Source organism: Scyliorhinus canicula, chromosome 13 (assembly GCF_902713615.1).
Source record: "Scyliorhinus canicula chromosome 13, sScyCan1.1, whole genome shotgun sequence".
In the NCBI taxonomy this organism is placed as follows: Eukaryota; Metazoa; Chordata; class Chondrichthyes; order Carcharhiniformes; family Scyliorhinidae; genus Scyliorhinus; species Scyliorhinus canicula.
Genome location: NC_052158.1, coordinates 106,543,225 through 106,564,595, shown reverse-complemented (window position 1 = coordinate 106,564,595; position 21,371 = coordinate 106,543,225). Strand labels below are relative to the sequence as shown.

At 44.1% G+C, this 21,371-nt stretch overlaps 1 protein-coding gene across 7 annotated transcripts in view; it reads right to left on the bottom strand.

Moving 5' to 3' along the window:
* LOC119975416 (inactive N-acetylated-alpha-linked acidic dipeptidase-like protein 2) overlaps nt 1–21,371 on the bottom strand; it is a 1,151,524-nt gene that overhangs the window by 373,799 nt on the left and 756,354 nt on the right. For all 7 annotated transcript variants that reach the window (XM_038815043.1, XM_038815042.1, XM_038815041.1 and 4 more), the window contains one exon: nt 13–147. In XM_038815043.1, coding sequence (XP_038670971.1) covers nt 13–147 — 135 coding nt within the window. The remainder of the gene's footprint in view (nt 1–12; nt 148–21,371) is intronic.

Here is a 21,371-nt window from a genome sequence, read left to right as displayed (position 1 = left end):
TGCATTTGTTACCTGCACTTGAGTTCGTGAGGTGAAAACATCCATTTGCCGTCTCAGTTGATGAAAGGAGCGCCTTAGCCAGGGATGCCGCAATTGGTTGAACCAGCAAAGATGTCACGTTTGCTCGATGTTCCCTGAAGCTTCCACCTTTTAAAAATCACAAAAAACAAATTAAGACAACATGGAGGAAATTTTGGGCTGTTAACCACTCCATTTTCCAGTGAAACGATGTGACTGAATCTCAATTTATTTATTTATTTTAAAACTTGCAGTTGTCTCTCCGTGTACCACTGTTTTCAAGCTGGTCATGATTTAGACAGGCTTTTTAACAGGCGGGAGTTTCATCAAACCACATAAATTGGGGTCCTGAGGCATTAAGACCTGAAAGTGATTTTAGGGAGATTTGGTCTAAGCGTTCAAACTATGAAAGGTTTTGATGGAGTAAATAAGGAGAAACGGTATCCAGTGACAGAAGGCCCAATAATCACAGGACATAGAGCTGGTTTAGCACACTGGGCTAAATCACTGGCTTTTAAAGCCGACCAAGGCAGGCCATCACGGTTCAATTCCCTTACCAGCCTCCCCGAACAGGCGCCGGAATGTGGCGACTAGGGGCTTTTCACAGTAACTTCATTGAAGCCTACTCGTGACAATAAGCGATTTTCATTTTCATAAAAGAACCTGGGGCGAGACGAGGAAGAAATATTTTATGATGACCTGAAATGCACTCTTTGAAATGGGGGTGCAAGCAGATTCACTAACAGCCATCAAAGGTGAACTGGATAAATAGATGTAGGTTAAAAATAGGCAGGGCTTGCAAGTGCGAGATTTTGCGAGGAAGATCTTTCCAGCGTTCCTTGATCCCGCCCTCTTCACTTTTAGAGAGAGTACTGTCGGGCATGGAGGAGGGGGATACCTCTAGGATTTACTAGAGGGTTCTGGAGGAAGATATGGTACCACTGGAGGTAAGTAGGTGGAGTTAGGAATGGCAGTGGAGAAAGGGGTGTGGTGTGAAGTATTGTGTCGGGTGAATGCCACGACTTTGCGTGCGAGATTAGAGTTGGTGCAAAGGGCACATTTATCGAGGTCGAGGATGAGCTGGCTGTTCAAGGGAGTGGAAGACAAGCATGAGCTGTTCTGGTCTTGCCCAACGCTGGGTCGACTTAACCAGGGAAGAGGCCCTGCATCTTGCTCCCAGTGGATCCCGCCCCCCCACCCCCACAATTAAGTCAGAGGGGGTGAAAGGGGCTGACAAGGGGATCATTCTTCAACACAATGTCGGCAATCTGGCAAATGGGGTGGGAGCCCAGTTTCCTAGGGGCCATATTTAGGGTATCGAACCTTCGGGAGCTGTAGACGGGGCAGATGTTCTAGTCTTCGCCTCGCCGATTGCTCATAGGTGGGTTCTGTGGGGGTGGAGGTTAGCTTCTCCGCCCTGCGCCTCAGTATGGCTGGAGGACTTCATGGAATTCCTATACCTTGAAAAAGTTAAATTCACCTTGAGAGGGGTGATCGAGGGGTTCTATAAAAGATAGCGCCCGTTCATTCTGTATTTCAAGAGTTGGTTGCTGTCAGCAGATTGGAAGGGGGGGGGGGTGTTGTAGGTGTTTATTTTTGATGTGGAGATGTCGGCGTTGGACTGGGGTGAGCACAGTAAGAAGTCTTACAACACCAGGTTAAAGTCCAACAGGTTTGATTCAAACACGAGCTTTCGGAGCGCAACTCCTTGGGTGGGGTGCGTTTTCTTTTTTATGCATAAAATATTTAAAAAGCTTAATAAAAATATTGCAAATAAAATAGGCAGGGCAATGAGAATGGCAGAGTAGAACAACTAATTGCATTGCTCTCTCTCTCTCTCTCTCTTTGTCTCTCTTTCCAAATCAGCGCAGGCTCAATTGAACAAATTAATTCCTTCCATGCAGCATCAAACTAAAATTCTGTAACAGTGCAATCTTGTTGTTTAATTGAAAGAGTCACCAGGTTATCAGGAATATGTGAAATGGAATATTTATCCTTGCCGTGTTTGTGCTACGGTGGAATGGGGTGAGCGCTCTGGATTTGAGCCACATAACTGAAATGGAGTTGAGAGAAATGGAAGAACGTTCACCTGAAAAACTATTGCCCGAAAATAAATAATTCTGGACTTATTCTGTGACTGTTTTCATATTTATGGTCACCCTTTAACTACATAACAGCAGTGATTGAACTTCCAAACAGAATTGATTATGTGAAACATTTTGAGGCATCCTGTCATGATAAACTGCAATATAAATGAATTATTCATTCTCATTTAATATAACATGACAGTGCTTTTAATAATTTGATTTGATGTTTCTTCAAAATCTTCCAAGTTGGGTATGTTCGTGATCTTTAATCGCAATGCAGGTTCCTTGCTTTTCTCTCTTTCATTTCTTTTCTTCTGTCTTTTTCGGTTTCTTTAAAATGAACAATGATAAGCTCTGTAATCATATTGTTCATCACCTTTTTAGTTTTTATGGTCAATTGTTTCCACACACTTAGGATTAGGTTTTCCCCTCTGCAGATCTATACCGATGATTCGCCCGACTGCCGTGACCTAATTGGACCAGCTTTCTGAGCGGCATATTTAAACCACATCCATGCAAAACCTTAATTGTCTGAACCTCAGGAATGTGAAAAGGGAGTGGCCCCAAAACGAGGAAGAGTAACGCCCCAAAGTCTAATGACAGAGCACTGGGGCGACATCCAGTCACGGTGGAGGAAAGCGGAGATATCTTCTACCCCAGTGATGGGAGAAGGAAGTTCACATACCCCAACATCGCAGCTTGGGAGCAGATGGCCAGTGCGATCAGCAACAATAAACACTCTCACAATCCCATCAGCCATTTGCAGCCTGACAGTCCATAGGGATCCCACACAGTACCAGTGACTCTCTCGCAGACCAGCTGGTCTCACATCATGTGCAGCCTGCATTCTCAGCCTTTACAGAGGTCCACTTAGCCCCAACACTAACCTCAGAAGAGGGTCCTGAGGCACACCAATTGAAGATCAATTATGCCTTCACCTGCACCCTCCACCAGTGCAGTCACACACATCGTGGGACCTAGTTCTAGAGTAGGCTTGGGGGCAAGCACAGAACGGATTCTGGTCCACATAAGGTGAAGGCAGGGGCATCCACATTCTCTGACATTCAGAGGGCTGCTGGAGGCCAGGAGTCTGCTGAAGCCCAGTCAGATGTTGAGCATCTGGACTCGACTCGAACACAGATGTAAGAGCTGCAGCAACATACTCGGGAATATCAAGCAGGGTGGTCAAATCAGTCAATAGATTGAAATGGACGAAGGAGAAGTCTGTCCACGTTCTGTTTGCCATCATTGTGCCGGCATGCCGGTGCATCGAGGTCAACACGGATAGGATGTGGCTACCATTGAGACCCTAGAGATAGGCTGTGTTCCTGCTGTTGCACTCCAATGCTGTAGGCACTGGTGGCATCCATCAAGTGAGAGGGGCAAAGGGCATTTTGATCTTACTCAAGTTGTCCCTTCTCCTCAAGGCACTTAGAGGGACAAGGGCCAGCAACAGGACACCCGGGCTATCCCTAACTCCTCTCCCTGTGACCCCATCAGCTGCATCTCCTCAGACCAAGGAGAGTCCCACACCAGGAAATCCAAAGCAGGTCAGGGCCCTCCAGAGATTCCTGCCAAAGTCATCAATAAACAACAGGGCATAGCAGTTAGCAAGCTTCCTCCACCCCAGCTGTGGATGCGTGATGCATGAGACAAAGTAGCAGGGCTAGGAGGATCAAAAAGTACTAGATGCACAAAGCTTGCACATGTCTTCACAAGATGTACATAATGTCCACAAATACAAATTGATTTGCATCCAATCCACTTTCCCTGTGTGTAAACGTCTTCTATCTGATGAGCTGTTGCGTGGTTAATCAAGTGTCATGCAAGATTTACCTGCCCCCCGCCACCTTTTCACAGAAGTCCCATCATGTGGCTTCCCTCAATGTACTGTGCAACCATCTTATAACAGTGAGTGTCCATTCTCTGCTCATAGAACATTACAGCGCAGTACAGGCCCTTCGGCCCTTGATGTTGCGACGACCTGTGAAACCACTCCAAAGCCCATCTACACTATTCCCTTATCGTCCATATGCCTATCCAATGACCATTTGAATGCGTTTAGTGTTGGCGAGTCCACTACTGTTGCAGGCCATTCCACGCCCTTACTACTCTCTGAGTAAAGAACCTACCTCTGACATCTGTCCTATATCTATCTCCTCTCAATTTAAAGCTATGTCCCCTCGTGCTAGACATCACCATATGAGGAAAAAGGCTCTCACTGTCCACCCTATCTAATCCTCTGATCATCTTGTATGCCTCAATTAAGTCACCTCTTAACATTCTTCTCTCTAACAAAAACAGCCTCAAGTCCCTCAGCCTTCCCTCATAAGATCTTCCCTCCATACCAGGCAACATTCTGGTAAATCTCCTCTGCACCCTTTCCAATGCTTCCACATCCTTCCTATAATGCGGCGACCAGAATTGCACGCAATACTCCAAATGCGGTCGCACCAGAGTTTTGTACAACTGCAACATGACCTCATGGCTCCAAAACTCAATTCCTCTACCAATAAAAGCTAACACCCCGTACACCTTCTTAACAACCCTCTCAACCTGGGTGGCACCTTTCAGGGATCTATGGACATGGACACCGAGATCTCTCTGCTCATCCACACTACCAAGAATCTTACCAGTAGCCCAGTACTCTGTATTCCTGTTACTCCTTCCAAAATGAATCACCTCACACTTTTCTGCATTAAACTCCATTTGCCACCTGTCAGCCCAAGTGCCGACATCAGTGATATAGCCGTCTCTGGAAAAATGTGGTTGTACCCGGCATCTGAGACATGCTTCTGGCGATGTTCAGTCTTGATTGCATAATCTGGAGGCCCATGTAGTTCCCCTATATTTATGCATTGCGCAATAATCAGTTTCGTATGAGAGTACCTTTAGGAAATGGGTGTTTATCAAATAGCTGTAGTGGGTATTCCTTTAAGGAATGGGTGTTTATCAAATAGCTGCAGTGATGTCAGAGTGTGGGTGGAGCTGGGCTGTTTTTACTTTTGTTTTGGAGCTGGCAGCTATAATGTGTGTTTAGTTTTGTTTTCAGTATTGGAGCTGCATCCAGCCAAACAAGGTGTAATTTTGATCTTTCTCTCCATGAAAAGAATGTCTTCAGATCACTTGCTAATTTAAAAGTGATAACTGCTGTAAGTAGATAATCTACATGTGCTGTCTTTGCTAAAGAGGGTATTTGTCTTGTTTTGTTTTTAAAATTTAGAGTACCCAATTCATTTTTCCCAATTAAGGGGCAATTCAGTGTAGCCAATCCACCTACCCTGCACATTTTTGGGTTGTGGAGGTAAAATCCACGTAAGTACAAGGAGAATGTGCAAACTCTACACAGACAGTGACCCAGAGCCGGGATCAAACCTGGGTTCTCGCCACCGTGAGGCATCAGGACTAAACCACTGTGCCGCCCCGGGTATTTGTCTTATGGATGTTGCTGGGAAAGATTAAGGGTTACTTATAGAGTACTGTATTCTTTGGGGGAAGTATTTGAGTTGATGGTTGCTAAAATGTTGACTGTGTGTTTATAAAATGTTAACTGGATTCATATAATCAACATTGTTTTGTTTTAAAAGTACTTTAGATCTCTGTTGCACACCTGTAGAGTGGGCCCTTGCGCTCCCCATAACCAAAATCCATTAAAAGTTGTGGGTCAGGTGAACTCCATGATACACTTTGGGGTTCTCTAAACCCTGGTCCGTAATATCACAGTGTGCAATAGATGGTGAAATGTAAATGCACTTGCATGGGACTCATCCAGCTGGGGGTGATTGTTCCCTCCTGCTGGGTGGGTTATGAGTTAACCAGCATTAGTAATAACAGGTCAGCTGCTGTAGCAGCTGACAGGAAGGAGTGAGGACCCTGACATGTGTTACTGGGTCCTGTGTAAATACTGTTGATATGCTGAATAAATGTCTTTCTTAGGAACTCCTCGGACTCCCCTTTGCCATTTACTTCACCCACCATTAGAAAGAAGATGGACCTCCTGTAAAATAAGATGTGTCTCCAGGAACACGGAGGCTGGAAGATGGACATCCTCAATGACAATCTTTGATACTCTCTCTCTCCTCCCCCCCGCCCCCCACCACCACCACTGCTGTAATGTTCCGATGTCCGGGGTTATTGGTATCTTGCCTCTGGAGGCAGTCCCAGGCATTGTTCAGCTGAATCCATATTTCTGGACACCGTGTTATTCCTGTCATGTTCTGGACTGGCATGCTTTCCTACTGGCGTCACAGAAAATCAGGCGTAGGTGGAATATTGTGGTTGAGCCATGATCTGCATTCTGTTAACGGGATGCAAATGAATTTCATACCGGCATCCAGCAGGTTTCCCAATCTGCTATGGCGGGCAGTAGTAGAACTAGCGGGCTAAATTTATGCCGGCATGAAACCAAATCCTACCTCCGCCCGCCATTGAGCTTGCCGGGGGCGATGGGAGAATTCCGCTCTTTGTCTCAGTTGGCAACTGCAGCCTTCTGAGGCACTGGTAGCAGGAATGTCTAAGTCAGTACTTCTTGGTCCATTAGCCCTGCTGAGTGAATATGTGCATGCAGGGAAGAAATGTCTTCTCTGAAGCCTTTGCGAGTGCCTCCCATCGAGCCGCCAATGTTTCCAAAGTTAAGCAGTTGGATGCAACAGAATATACATGCGCAAAGTGTTCCATCCTCATTATTGTTCAGCCAAATTATTTGATCTAAAATATAAATTAAACAATCTTGCATGCTTGGGCGAGGGATGGTGGGGAGGAGCTGGGGTTAACAGGAAAAAGCAGTCTTTTATTTCAAGAACGCAGGTTTAGATCTACACCAAAGCTGGTCTCATTTGGCAGCTGGCTGCAAAAACTCTTATATAAATTAAGTCTGGTATTCCCTTCCAGATTCTGGTTGGCACAGGTCTACAGTACAAACTGACATTAATTTGCAATATTAATCATCACTCATAGGATAACAGTTGTAGTAAACAGAAAAATATCACACTGCTACAGCAGATGGTGCTGTGGTTAGGTTTGCACTGAGATGGAGGAAACTTCATTCTACATCCATACATCGGAGCAAGAAATGCTTGATTGTGATATCAGGAAGGCAACATTTTACTTCAACTGGCATGCACAACCTTTTGTGGAATGGTCTTTTTCCCATTTCATTGAAGTCAATAGAAAAAGAAAAGTGGACATATAATGCGTAGCTGATCTACATTTCCCATTTTAAATAAATAAATATGATCTGTTAGCCATTACAGAGATGTGGCTGCAGGATGATGAGAATTTTGTCCTGAATATTCAGGGGTATATGACCATCTGGAAAAATAGGAAGCTAGGTAAAGGTGGAGGGGTAGCACTGCTAATCAGGGATGGCATTGGTGCAATTCTTAGAGATAACCTTGGTTCCGGAGATCAGGACGCATAATCAGTTTTGGTGGAGACGAGGAATAGTCGGGAAAATAAGTAACTATTGAGAGAATGCATTGCCTAACAGTAACCACAATATAGGTCAAAATGTACAGGAAGAAATATTTGGTGCTTGTGATAAAGGAACAGAAATAAACGTGGGTGACTTTCACCGACATATAAACTGGAAAAATCAGATTGACAACTGTAGCCTGGATGAGGAGTTCTTAGAATAGAGGGAAGCCTGTAGATATACTGTATTTGGGTTTCCAGAAAGCATTTAATAAAGTGCTGATTGGTTGGCAAGTGGACTCTGAACTGGCCTGGCTCAAATTTAAACAAAGCTTGGAAGCTAACTCTCAGTCATCAGTTAACTGATACATTTTCCATGGCAAAGCCTCCAGCAACTGGAGTCCATTTACCAATGAATCATCTCTCTTTGCATGCAGCATAAATTGTTCCTTTTACATTTGGTATTCTTGTAAATTGTCCATGGGTGCAGGATGAAAAGCTTCAACAGCATGTGTATTTCTTTTCAGCAATACTCTGAAGGTCCTCTCAGAGTCAGGGGCCCCTCTCCCCAGGACTCCCTCCTGACACCCCAGATATCCCCTACCATCCTGCTGCCTGACTGTAGGGACTTATCTTTTCAAAGATCGAGGGACTTGGTCCCAGGCAGAGCACTGCAATACCATTTTGGGCCACTGTAGTGCTCTGCCTGGCCGGGTTGCAGAGCTATTGGCCAATCTGATTGGCCAACAGTTCTCACGGGTGTGACTTCCTTCCAAGGGAGGACGGACGACCCCCCCCCCCCCCCCCCCCCCCACTGACAATCAATGCTTAATCGAGTGTCACATGGCAAGGCGTCTTCAGAGCATCAGTGGCTGCAGATTAGGCACGGACTTTCCATTCTTAAAATTTTACCGTGTCTTCATCTATGGTTCACAGAGATAGGTGTGGTGGTGGTTTCACCAATCCCTCCAACTTTATTCTCATCTTGCTCAGAGACTGCTTAGAATTTAAGTTCTTCATGTTTTATCTTGAACTCCATAAAGTTGGTATGTGAAACTACTGATTCTCTGTTCAGGTTGTTTTTCTGATCTTAAAGGTAGTTTGTCCATTCCAGTGATGGTTGTCTTCCTGTGGATATATGAAGCTTCTGCTTCTGCTCACCAGTCCATTGTCAGTCTCCACAACATAAGATGTCAGACAATGTTGGCGAGAATTTCGCCAATATTGGAAAAGGCTGATGTCAGGTGGGAAAAGTGGCATTGAGACCGCCAACGCCAACTTTTTCTGGGATACAGTCCGGGATTTGGAAAATAAGATTGTAGTCACAGGTTTCACAATGTATCGCTGTTGGGTCTTCTGATTTGCCGACCTTGCCATCAAACCAGACATTTATAAAGGCCATCCCAATGCACAGTGAGCAAACCAGAAAACAATCTTCAGTCAGGTGCACCCACTTGTTGTTGGCACCACTCTGGCATGACTCTCTCCTCTGCAGTGCTGCACCCACCTCTGAGCTCCCCTGGGAGTACTGCCCGCCAGAGGCAGGTCTTCTGAGACCAATTGTGATTCTCGCAGTTCTGACAGCATGCTGCCGTGCATGGGTATTTTGATGTGGGGAATGATTCCAGCACATGGGCCTGATAATTACAACAGGTAATTAAGGTGGCTCATGCTATCCTTATTAGAAGTGGATTTGAACATATAAGCAAGGATGTTATTTTGCAGACCCCCATCTCGAATACTGTGTGCAGTCTTGATCTCCTTATTTAAAGAAGGATGTGAATGCGTTAGAGGTGGTTCACTAGATTGATACCTGGAATGAATGGGTTGGCTGATAAGGATAGATTGGGCAGGCTGGACTCATTTCCACTGGAGTTTAGAACAGTGAGGAGTGACCTGATTGAAGTATAAGATCCTAAATGTCTTGACAAGGTGGATGCAGAAATGATGTTTCCCCTTGTGAGTGAATCCAAAGACGAGCAGTTTAGGTGGATTGGCCATGCTAAATTGTCCTAAGTGTCCAAAAAGGTTGGGAGGGGTTATTGGGTTACGGGGATAGGGTGGGAGTGAGGGCTTAAGTGGGTCGGTGCAGACTGGATGGGCCGAATGGCCTCCTTCTGTAATGTATGTTCTATGAATCCAGAACCTATTACTGGAATTTTATACATTAAGAATCTATAGTGACTGTTACCTGAAATGGGATGTTTGGTTGTGAGGTTAACTAAGCAGAAACCTATTGCAAAATATTTGCAGGATAACTTTTAAATGTGATCTCACATGTTCAAGTTACTATTTATTAATAAATAGTTTAATTTCATATTTAAAATCTTAGTGGTACAGAAATTCTTGTTTCTGATTTCAGCACACACACCTCCTTGTATTTCAAATTGTTCTGATAGCTTGTACAAGTTTCCCTTTGGGATTTGGGCAGCCTGGCAATTGCCACCTGCCATTTAATAACATGTGGTTTCCTGAAGTCTTTTCTGAAGTTTCACTGATGATTTTCCTGCGCTGTCCTTGTCTGGCAATTGTTTCTCTTGCTGCTTCTTCCTTTCGCTGGGATCTGGAGGCAAGTGATCAGCTTTACCACTTGTTGAATATTATATTAAATATGTACAATATAGGGTAGATGTATCTTTCTCCAGTCTCTGTTGCCAAATGATCTTATCTCACTGATGATTGAGCCAATCTATTTACATATTTAACATTTACCTTTCACATTACAAAAGAGAGACGTCAGAGATTGCTCATGCTGTTGCAAGTAACACACGTCCCGACTCCACAAAGCCTGTCCACCATTTACAAAACTCCACATGTCAAAATTGAGATGGAATACTCGCCACTTGCCTGGATCAGCCTGGCTCCAACAACATTCAAAATGTTCAATATTCAGGATGAAACAACCCACATGATTGCCATCCCATTCACCACCTCCATTAGTGCACAGTGTGTATCATATACAAGATATACTGCAGCAACTCACCAAGGCCCCTTCGATCGAATCTTCCAAAGCCATGACCTCTACCAACTAGAAGGAGAGAGGTATATACATGGGAACACTATCACCAAGTTCCCCTCCAAGCCACATGCCATCCTCACTCGGAGCTGTATCGCCAATCCTTCTCTTCCAGTGGATAAAAACCGTGGAACTCCCTTCCCAACAGCAGTGTGGGTGCAGTTGCACGAGAGAGACTGCAGCGGCTCAAGGCAGCAACTCACCACTAATAATAATCATTTTTAATGCCACAAGTAAGCTTACATTAACACTGCAATGAAGTTACTGTGAAAATCCTCCAGTCGCCATATTCCGGCGCCTGTTCGAGTACACAGAGGGAGAATTCAGAATGTCGAAATTACCTAACAGCGCGTCTTTCGGGACCAGTGGGAGGAAACCAGAGCACCCAGAGGAAACCAACACAGACACAGGGAGAACCTGCAGACTCTGCACAGACAGTGACCCAAGCCGGGAATCGAATCCGGGTCCCTGGAGCTGTGAAGCAACAATGTAAACCATTGTGCTACGATGCCACACATACCTTCTCAGTGGTAAATATGATGCACAACAATGCTAGCCTTGCTAGACAGGCCCATGGCAGAATTTTTCAATTCCATGGCAGAATTTTTCAAAACACTCGTATGTAATGAATGAAAATGGCATATTCGAACAACACAGTATTTCTACTTGGTATTTAAAACAACTACAATTTTTTTCTGTTCAATGCCCAGTTATTGCTGACTCAAAGTTGACAAGATACTATTCACGTGCAAGCATATTTTTCACACTAAATAACTGCATACACACACAAAATCATGGAACTAATTTCACAGAAGCAGCAAAATAGCTGTGGCATACAGACAATATAGCTGACATTAAAATAGTAATGCAGTGTCATTCTTGCACATGCATAATTTTTAGTATTTCTCAAATCAGTGACACTGTGATACATTAAAAATAGCCATTCCTGTTAAAGAGTTATATAATTAACTGACAAGTTAACTGCAATTGTCATGCTTCTGCTGTTTGTCAGCATTTTCAGAATAGTTCTTCAAAATATAATAAGCCTTCTGCTACTTGACGTAAATCTTGTAAACAATAAATACTTGAGAGGTCTCAACTGAATGCAAAAATACATAGCAAAATGCATTCATATTTTAATCAATTTGTAAAAATACACGTAGCTTTATTATGATCCCGGACCAGGCCCCAACATTTTCTAGGATAGGACAGGAACCCCAATCAGCTATTTAAAATCTGTAAAATGGTGAGGAAAAGATACTTCACTCTCGGAGTGATTCCACACACAAAGAGGGATAGAGTACATTCAAATAAATGTTATGATTAACACAGTATTAAAGTTCCTCAATATCACAGAAATATATCTTACAATTACCAGTTAACAATGCTTGACAATAAAATAAAACAATCATATTGCTGTCATGCTTGTTATCTTGAAATGTGTCAGACAGAATGGTGTAAGGTATCTTATATATGAACTTGGGTGTATCCATGTTTGATTCAACAGGCCCTGAATCCAAGTTATATTTAAAGATATTTGTCCAACAGCAGTGATGAGAATTGAAACAGAAGTCTTTTTGTTGTTTGCTCTCGATACCTGATTCCTTGTGTGCAATAATCACAGTTACAAGCAGCAAATTGAGTGTACTTAAAAACCAAGGCTTTCTGATTCATAGCATAAATATGGGCAAAATTCCATTATTATCTCAAGTGCAAGATTGAAGACCAGTTATATTGGATTTGTCTTTTGTCACGTGTACCGGGGTGCAGTTGAAAAAGTATTGCTCTGCATTCAGTCGAGACAGATCATTCCAGATATGAAAAACAAACATAGGGCAAACATAAGTACACAATGTAAATATATAGACACAGGCATTGGGTGAAGCATACATGAGTGCGGTACTACTCAGCAGAGAAGATGTGCGAAGAGATCAGATCAGTTCATAAGAGAGTCATTTAGGAGTCTGGTAACAGTGGGGAAGAAGCTGTTTTTATATCTGTTAGTGCGTGTTCTCAAACTTTTGTATCTCCTGCCCGATGGAAGATGTTGTAAGAGTGAATAACCCAGAAGGGAGGGGTCTTTGATTATACGGCCCACTTTCCCAAGGCAGCAGGAGGTAGAGAAAGAGTCAATGGATGGGAGGCGGGTTCGCATGATGGGCTGAGTAAGCCATTCAGCCCTCCAAGCCTGCTCTGTGATTCAATATGAACCTGGTTGATCATCCAACTCAGTAACCTGTTCCCTCTTTCCTCTGATCCCTTTAGCCCAAGAGCGATATCTAACTCCTTCTTCGAAACATACACAGCGGAATTGTCTGTTCCGGAGACTAACCGCTGATGCCAGGGCAGGATTCGAGGACATCTACGACAGCAAAACTGGACCGATTCAACGATCGTTCATGGGCTAGCACCGCCGCCACATGGAACACAATCAATTTCAATGATAAATGGTGCGGGATTCGCCGGGTCCACGATTGAAACTCAGGCTGAAAAGCTGCAGTCGCATGTACACACTTTACACCCCACACACACCATCCCAACCAACAAGATGGCAGCGAGGTGAGTGGCACCCCATTTCACAGACACTGAGCTTAAGACTCTGCTAGACACTGTGGAGGAAAGGTGAGCGACCCTGTACACCAGGCTGGGAAAGAGGCTGCCAGCCGCCACGGGTCGCCGTGCCTGGACACAGGTGGCAGGGTTGGTCAGTGCTGTGGGAAACACCATTCGAACCGGCCAGCAGTGCAGGAAAAAACTGCACAGGCTCCTCAGTGTAAGATGGCAGCACTGCACTCCTGGCACCAAACCCGTCCCTCATACCCAAAGCACTAACCTCCCCCGCGGCTCAGAGGACAACTGAACCCCACACCCTGCACCACATGCTGGCACCCATACCTCCCACCATGGCCCGATGCCCTGGCCACTGAAGCCACCAACTACCCACCCCTTGGCCTGCATGCGTAAGGCTATATAACATTGCGTTTTCTGTTCGCCCCCCCTTCCCCTCCTTCCCCTTCCCCCCCTTCCCCCCCCCTTCTCCTTCCCCCTCCCCCCCCTCCCCCCCCACCCAAGAGAAGGCCCCCATAACTGCCGGGAGCAGAAGACTGGATAGGCACTGCCAGACCTGCGGCCCCACAGAGCAGCAGAGCAGAGGGCCCTGGACATGGCCGGCATGTCCAAAGAAAGGGTAGTCATCGGGGTGGAGGCGGCATCAGGCTAGGAAATGGGATGCTGCTAAATAGCAGTTCCCATGGGATGTGTGTCACCACCCCTACACCATCCTCACCCTACCTTCAAACCCACACCATCCCTCACCACTCTTCCCCCATCACGTACCCCCCCCCCCCCCCCCTCCGCAGTGGAGGTGCCGGAGCACAGCAGAGCCTCAGAATTCCCCCCCCCCCCTCACCCAATCCCTGATGCATCACATGGGCAGCGGACAGAACAAGACGTCACCATGCCACCTGGGACACCGGAGCAGCAACTGGGCCCATCCTGGCCCGGTAAACCTGAAGACTGCTGCCACAGGGGTCCTTAGTTGCAGGGCGGGAATGACAGCTGGCTGTCTCCCCCGCTGATGTACCATCTGGGGATCCATCTAGCTGTAGCGTTAGGGCTTGTAAGATCAGAAAATTATTTTATTTTGTAATGGATTCCAGCATTTTCCCCACTACTGATATCAGGTTGACTGGTCTATAATTCCCTGTTTTCTCTCCAGCTCCCTTTTTAAATAATGGGGTAACATTAGCTACCCTCCAATCTGTACGAACTATTCCAGACTCTCCAGAATCATGGAAGTTCACTACCGATGCATCCAGTATTTCTAGAGTCGCTTCCTCAAGTACTTTGGGATGGAGATTATCAGGCCCTGGGGATTTCCCAACCTTCAATCCCATCAATTTCCCCAATACCATTTCCCTACTAACACTGATTTCCTTCAGTTCCTCCCTCTCACTAAACCCTGTGTCCCCTAATATTTCTGGTACATTATTTGTGTCCTCATTTGTGAAGATTGACCAAAGTATGCATTCAGTTGGTCAGCCATTTCTTTATTCCCCATTACAAATTGCACTATTTCTGACTGTAAGGAGCCTACATTTGTCTTCACCTATCTTTTTTTTCCCCACATACCTGTATTAGTTTTTACAGTTAGGTTTAAGTTCCCTGCAATACTCTATCTTCCTTTTTTTAATCAATCTCTTGGTCCTCCTTTGCTGAATTCTAAACTGCACCCAATCCTCAAATCTACTATTTTTTCTGAACAATTTGTATGCCTCTTCCATTGATCTAAAACTAAATCTGAATTTCCCTTGTAAGCCATGGTTTAGCTAACTTTGCCATCTTACATTTTGAGCCAGACAAGAATGAACAATTGTTGCAGTTCACCCCTGTGCTCTTTGTATATTTGGCATTGTATATCCACCGTCGTCATTTTAAGTAATGTTCCCCAAACCATTATAGCCAACTTGCACCTCATACTATTGTAGTTACCTTCATTTAGTAAAAGGTCTTACAACACCATGCTCGCATTCAAAGTATCGTCTTGCAACTTTGACTTTGTTGCTATAAATGTTTCTGGAACCTACCTCTTCATTCACCCGAGGAAGGAGCAGTGCTCCGAAAGCTAGTGATTTGAAACAAACCTGTTGGACTTTAACCTGGTGTTGCAAGACTTCTTACTGTGCTCACCCCAGTCCAACGCCGGCATCTCCACATCATCCTTTATCTAGATTCAGGACCCAGGTCTCAGAATAAACTGCATGACTCTCCATCTTTATGAAGAATTCTATCATATTATAATCACATCCCCCAAAGGACCTCGCACAACTAGATTGCCAATTATTCCCCTACAAACTCCAGGAATAGATCCTCTACAGTATTGTTACTCATTTCATTTGCCCAATTTATATGCAGATTAAAGTCATCCATAATTACAGTTGTTCCTTTATTGCATGTGTCTCTATTTTCTGTTTAATGCCATTTCCAACAGCATCACCACTATTTGGGGGTCTATGTACAAATTTCACTAACATTTTTTGCCCCTTGGTTTTTCTCAGTTCTACTCATCCAGATTCAACTTGGCAGAGCATAAATCCTTCCTCACTATTGAGTTAAATTCCTCTTTACCCATCCAATCCCACCGCCTTTTCCTTTTAGTCTGTCCTTCTTAAAAACTGAATTTCCCTGATGTTCAATTTCCATCCCTGGTCACCTGCAGCCATGTCTACGTAAGCCTATTCACATCTATTTGCGCGGTCAGTTCATCTACTTTATTGTGAACGCTTCGCATATTAAGGCACAAAACCTTAAGGATTGTCTTTTTAACATTCCTCGTCCTGTTCCCATTACTTTTCACTGTCGCCCTGTTTGATTTGGCCCTTGAGTTCTATTTTTCTTTCCACTTTTTGTTTTTTGTTAATGTCCATGTTTCCCCATCCTCTGACTCCTTGCATAGGGTCCCATCCCCACGCCATTTTAGTTTAAACCCGATCCAACCATGCTATCAAATACTCTCCCCAGGACATCAGTCCCGATCCTACCCAGGTGCAACCAGTTTGTACTCTCCCACCTTTCCCAGAACCGGTCCCAGTGTCCAAGGAACCTGCAGGGGCAGCAGGGTAGCATGGTGGTTAGCATAAGTGCTTCACAGCTCCAGGGTCCCAGGTTCGATTCCCGGCTGGGTCACTGTCTGTGCGGAGTCTGCACGTCCTCCCCCTGTGTGCGTGGGTTTCCTCCGGGTGCTCCGGTTTCCTCCCACAGTCCAAAGATGTGCGGGTTAGGTGGATTGGCTATGCTAAATTGCCCGTAGTGTCCTAATAAAAGTAAGGTTAAGGGGGGGGTTGTTGGGTTATGGGTATAGGGTGGATACGTGGGTTTGAGTAGGGTGATCATGGCTCGGCACAACATTGAGGGCCGAAGGGCCTGTTCTGTGCTGTACTGTTCTATGTTCTATGAACCTGAAACTCCCTTTCACACCATCTCTGCAGCCATGTATTCATCTGATACATTTTGCTGTTTCTGCTCTGACTAGCATGTGGCAGTGGTAGCAATCCTGAGATCACTACCTTTGAAGTCCTTTTCAAGTTACTTTCCAACTCTGTATACTTTGCTTTTAGGACCTCATCATTTTTTTTAACCTATTTTGTGTACCCTGACCACTGGATATTCACCCTGCCTCCAGAATATCATGTAGCTGCTCCAAGACATCCTAGCACTCGGGAGGTAACATACTATCCTTGAGTCTCACTTGAAACCACAGAAACACCTATGCATTCCCCTGACAATTGAATCCCCTGTAACTATTGCATTTCAATTTTACTCCTTCCTTGTGCATGAGAGCCAAGAACGGTGCAACTTATTTAGCTGTTGTTGTTTTCCTATGAGAGGCCTTGCCTCCAAAGATTCTCCAAAGTGGTATATCTGTTTTGCAGGGAAATGGCCACAAGTGATTGTTGCACTGTCTGCCTAGTTCTTTTGCCCTGTCTGGTGGTCACCCAATTATTTTCCTGCCTGTGGTTTGACCACGTGCTATCGCAATTTTCTCTGCCTCACAGATGCCCCACTGTGTCCCCAGCCATCGCTGCAGCTCCAAAACCCAGGCTTCCAGGGGCTGCAACTACAAACACTTCCTGCACATATGCTGGCCCCGGGCACTGGACAGGTTCCTGGATTCACATGTGGAGCAGGAAGAGCACATCACAGTTTAGAATTCTCGTGCCATGACTTACCCCTTTAAATTAAACTTTTTGGAAGAGACTTAATGTCATCTTTCCTGGTCCTTGTTACTACTGAATATAGCCCTTACAAACTACAGACCACAAAATATGGGCCTTAGAAACTATAAAATATAAAAATAGCAATTACGTACCCGACCGTACTCACCCAGTCAGCTGCTTCCACTTGCCCCGCGTCACTTTTGAATCCTAATGTCCCCTTAAGAGCACCAAACTATTTCTCATGCTCTTTTATCCTCCCGGCTCTGCTCTCTGTCTCACTCTTTCTCACACTTATCCTGCTGGCTTCACTCTCACTCTTTCTCGCCCTTTTGTATCTCCCACCTCCATCCCCCGTCTCGCTCTTTCTTGCTTTTTCTTCATTCCGTCTCTGCTCTCAGCGTTGTGCTTTCTTTGACTCTTTATTCTACCTGCCTCTGCTGTCGCTGAGATGCTGACTGCAGGACACTGTTCCCAGACTGCTTCATATAATGCTGCCCACCGGGCATTGCTTCCCAAAGTGCATTAGTGAACCAGATGGGTTTTCTATGACAATCAACAATAGTTTCATTGGACTTTTAATGCCAGATTTTTATCGAATGTTGCCTTTGTGGTGGAATTCGAACCCAGACCCCGGGCCTCTGGTTTACAAAGAACAAAGAAAAGTACAGCACAGGAACAGGCCCTTCAGCCCTCCAAGCCTGCGCCGACCATGCTGCTCATCTAAACTAAAATCCTCTACACTGCTGGGCTCCATATCCCTCTATTCCCATCCTATTCATGTATTTGTCAAGATGCCCCTTAAAGGTCACTATCGTTTACCAATTTACCAATCCAATGACAACACCCCTATGCCATTACCTCCCCCCTCATCATTATTATTGATTTAATCACATTTTGTGATTGACAGTCTGCATTTCATATTATAATAGTGATAAATATACATTCTCATTTCTCATTCATGTTTATAATCAAAATGAACTTGTATTCCAAAAGGAACCGTGCTTCCCCTTTAGAAGGATGAGGCTAACAAATATCATGATCCTATGGAATATACTGTATTTACATAGCTTAGCTTCTAGCCTCTTCAGTTTTTCTGGGTTAATCCTAAAACCAGCGTGTAATTATGAAGCTGAGGAGTAAAGGAGTATTGCATGATAATCCAATGTTTTAATATTTAATCACTGTTTTCTTCTTGTTTCTAAAACTAATTAGCGATCCTGTGACTCTTTTCCTCCACATTTTATTAACAAAAAGTAAAATCTATGGTCTTTTAAGCCAGAGTTCCATTCTGGGTCCTTCCCGTCCAGTTATAACGTCAACTGGGATCACAACAACATGAAATTTAAAACAAGTTATGCATACTTTGGTAGCTTGATGAATGAGCTTGGTAGAAGCAAGTACTATAGAACCTCAGATGATTAAATTTGTATCATTGGGGTTGTAGAACTCTGTGGCACACCAGTAACCTTAAATGACTCACGTGGTGGCAGACAACTACATTGGAGACTTAATTTGAAATACCAAACGTTTTAGTGTTTGATAAGCAATTCTATAACCCTTGGAGAACCAATTAGGTATTGGAGATAACAAAATGTGGATCAGATCTTTCAAAGGATTACCATGTAAAAAGCAGAATGTGAAATATTAGTGTGAAGTAAAATTAAAAGCAATATTTTTAATTGTTAATGTTGCCCAATGAATAGAATTGCGTATTCAACTGCTAGACATCTGTGTTGTCAAGAAAGGTGTAATTTATTCAATCTGGTGAACATTAGATTGACAATTCATCATTTTTCTTAAGCTCTAAAGGCTTTCTAAACTCCTACACGATACTAGTCATCATCACTTTTCAAAAATCTATTTAAGTTGGCAGGTCATAAAGGTATTTCATTGAAGAAACATTCAAGTCACAGCGAGATATGTAGATATGTACAGAGTGTGAAGAATTTATATCTGTGACACATACATTCATACATAAGTAACATATACCAACATAGGGCATGGACATTCAAGACAACAATGCATTTCCAAAGTTTTCGCAGGTTGGGAACAGGATGGCAGTTCTGGCTCCAGCAGTAATGGGTGGGATTTGGGGAGATGATCAAAGTTGTTCAAGAATTCGTTTTTAAGGAGAATTCCAATGGTGAATAAAGATATGGCAAGATGAAAGGGTTTAGGAAGAGAATTCCAGAGTGTAGGGGCTGTGGTGAATGTAATATATATGTATATATGATAATTCACACTGTCTTTGTAAGCGCAGTAGCGCTATCCTACCACTAGGGGGAGTAGCTCTGTGAGTACTCAGGAACTTGTACTGGGCTCCACCCGTGGCTCCGCCCACGACTCCTCCCCCTAGTGCAGCTGTATAAATACCCTTGTCCAGAGGCAGCCTGAGTTCACTAAGAGTTCATCAACGGGTAACAGGCCGGCTCTGAAGTAAGTTGATTAAAGCCTAGATTCATATCGGAAACACGTGTCTGGTGAATTGATGGTTCCATCAGGGGCAATACAGTTGAAGGCTCTAAAACTGAGGATGATCAATGACAGAAGGCCGTACTGCAGACGAAAGTTAGAAGATCAAAAGGCACTGATAGGTGAGTAGAGCTTGAGGGGGCTGAAAAGGTAGGAAAGGGTGAGGCTGTGCATCAGTATATTGCAGTTGATGCATTGGGTTTGCAAAGACAATAGACGTTAGCAAGAATCAGGGTAATAGGTGAACAGAACAGGATTAGGGCAGCAACATTCTGCGTAAGATTTGGTTTATGTGAGGTGATGTTTACGAAGGTGGAGTCTTTGTGAAGTGAAGCTTTGAAGGCCAATGTGGTTAGCACTGGAAAAGCGATGTAATTTCTAAGCTTTATACTTTATGCAGAGGCAGCATGTTAGCACAGTGGGTAGCACTGTTGCTTCACAGCTCCCGGGTCCCTGGTTCGATTCCCGGCTCAGGTCAATATCTGTGTCGAGTCTACACATTCTCCCCATGTCTGCGTGGGTTTCCTCCGGGTGCTTCGGTTTCCTCCTACACGTCCCGAAAGACGTACTGTTAAGTGAATTGGATATTCTGAATTCTCCCTCTGTATACCCGAACAGGCGCCGGAATGCGGGGACTGGGGGCTTTTCACATTAACTTCATTGCAGTCTTAATAAAGATTATTATATACAGAGAAACAGAAATTAAAGGTAGGAAAGCAGAGGTAAATATATATAAAATATATATTTAAATTTTCCACAAACATTCACTCCCTCCACCACCGACGCACAGTGGAGGCGGTGTGTACCATATACAAGATGCACTGCAGGAATTTACCAACCCACCTTAGGCAGCACCTTCTAAACCTACCATCGCTACAATCTAGAAGGACAAGGGCAGCAGATACATGGGAAGGCCAACACCTGGAAGTTCCCCTTCAAGCCACTCACCAGCGTCACTGTCGCTGGGTCAAAATCTTGGAACTCCTTCCCTAATAGCCCAGTGGGTGTACCTACACCACATTGACAAGAAGACTGATGTGCTCACCATCATCCTCTCAAGGGCAATTAGGGATGGAAAAAAATGCAGGCCTACCCAGGGACGCCCACATCCCATAAAATGAACTAAAACAATATAGATACAGTACGCAGAAAGCAAGATACAATCTATCTCTTCTTGACAGAGTGCCATGGATCAATTCTTGTTTTGCCTTTGGCCGTTCATAAGACAGAAAACGTAACACTTTTCTTTTTGGCTATGTGTTGCCTAAGTCTTAATTAAAATATTAATGATGTGGTAGTAAGGGAAATTGAGGAGTCTTTCCAAACTTGTGAATGAACTACATCCCTGGATGAAGAAACAAACAGAAACATTGCAAAACTTGCAGTTATAATGTCTCTTTTATTATAGGACAGAAGGCATTTTCAATTAAACATGTCAGCAATGGGATCCAGTACTAAAACATCAAACAAATTATTTGTGACCATTCAATCATTTTCAAGAAAACAGGCCAGAATTGTACTCATTTACTTTTACTCCACAAAGATTTTAAGTTAATTGAGTTACACTTAACTCCTTGGCTGGTAATCATATCTGGTAAGTACTTGCACAAACAATAAGAGCAGTTGGAAATCTGTGGAAAAAGTAGGAAT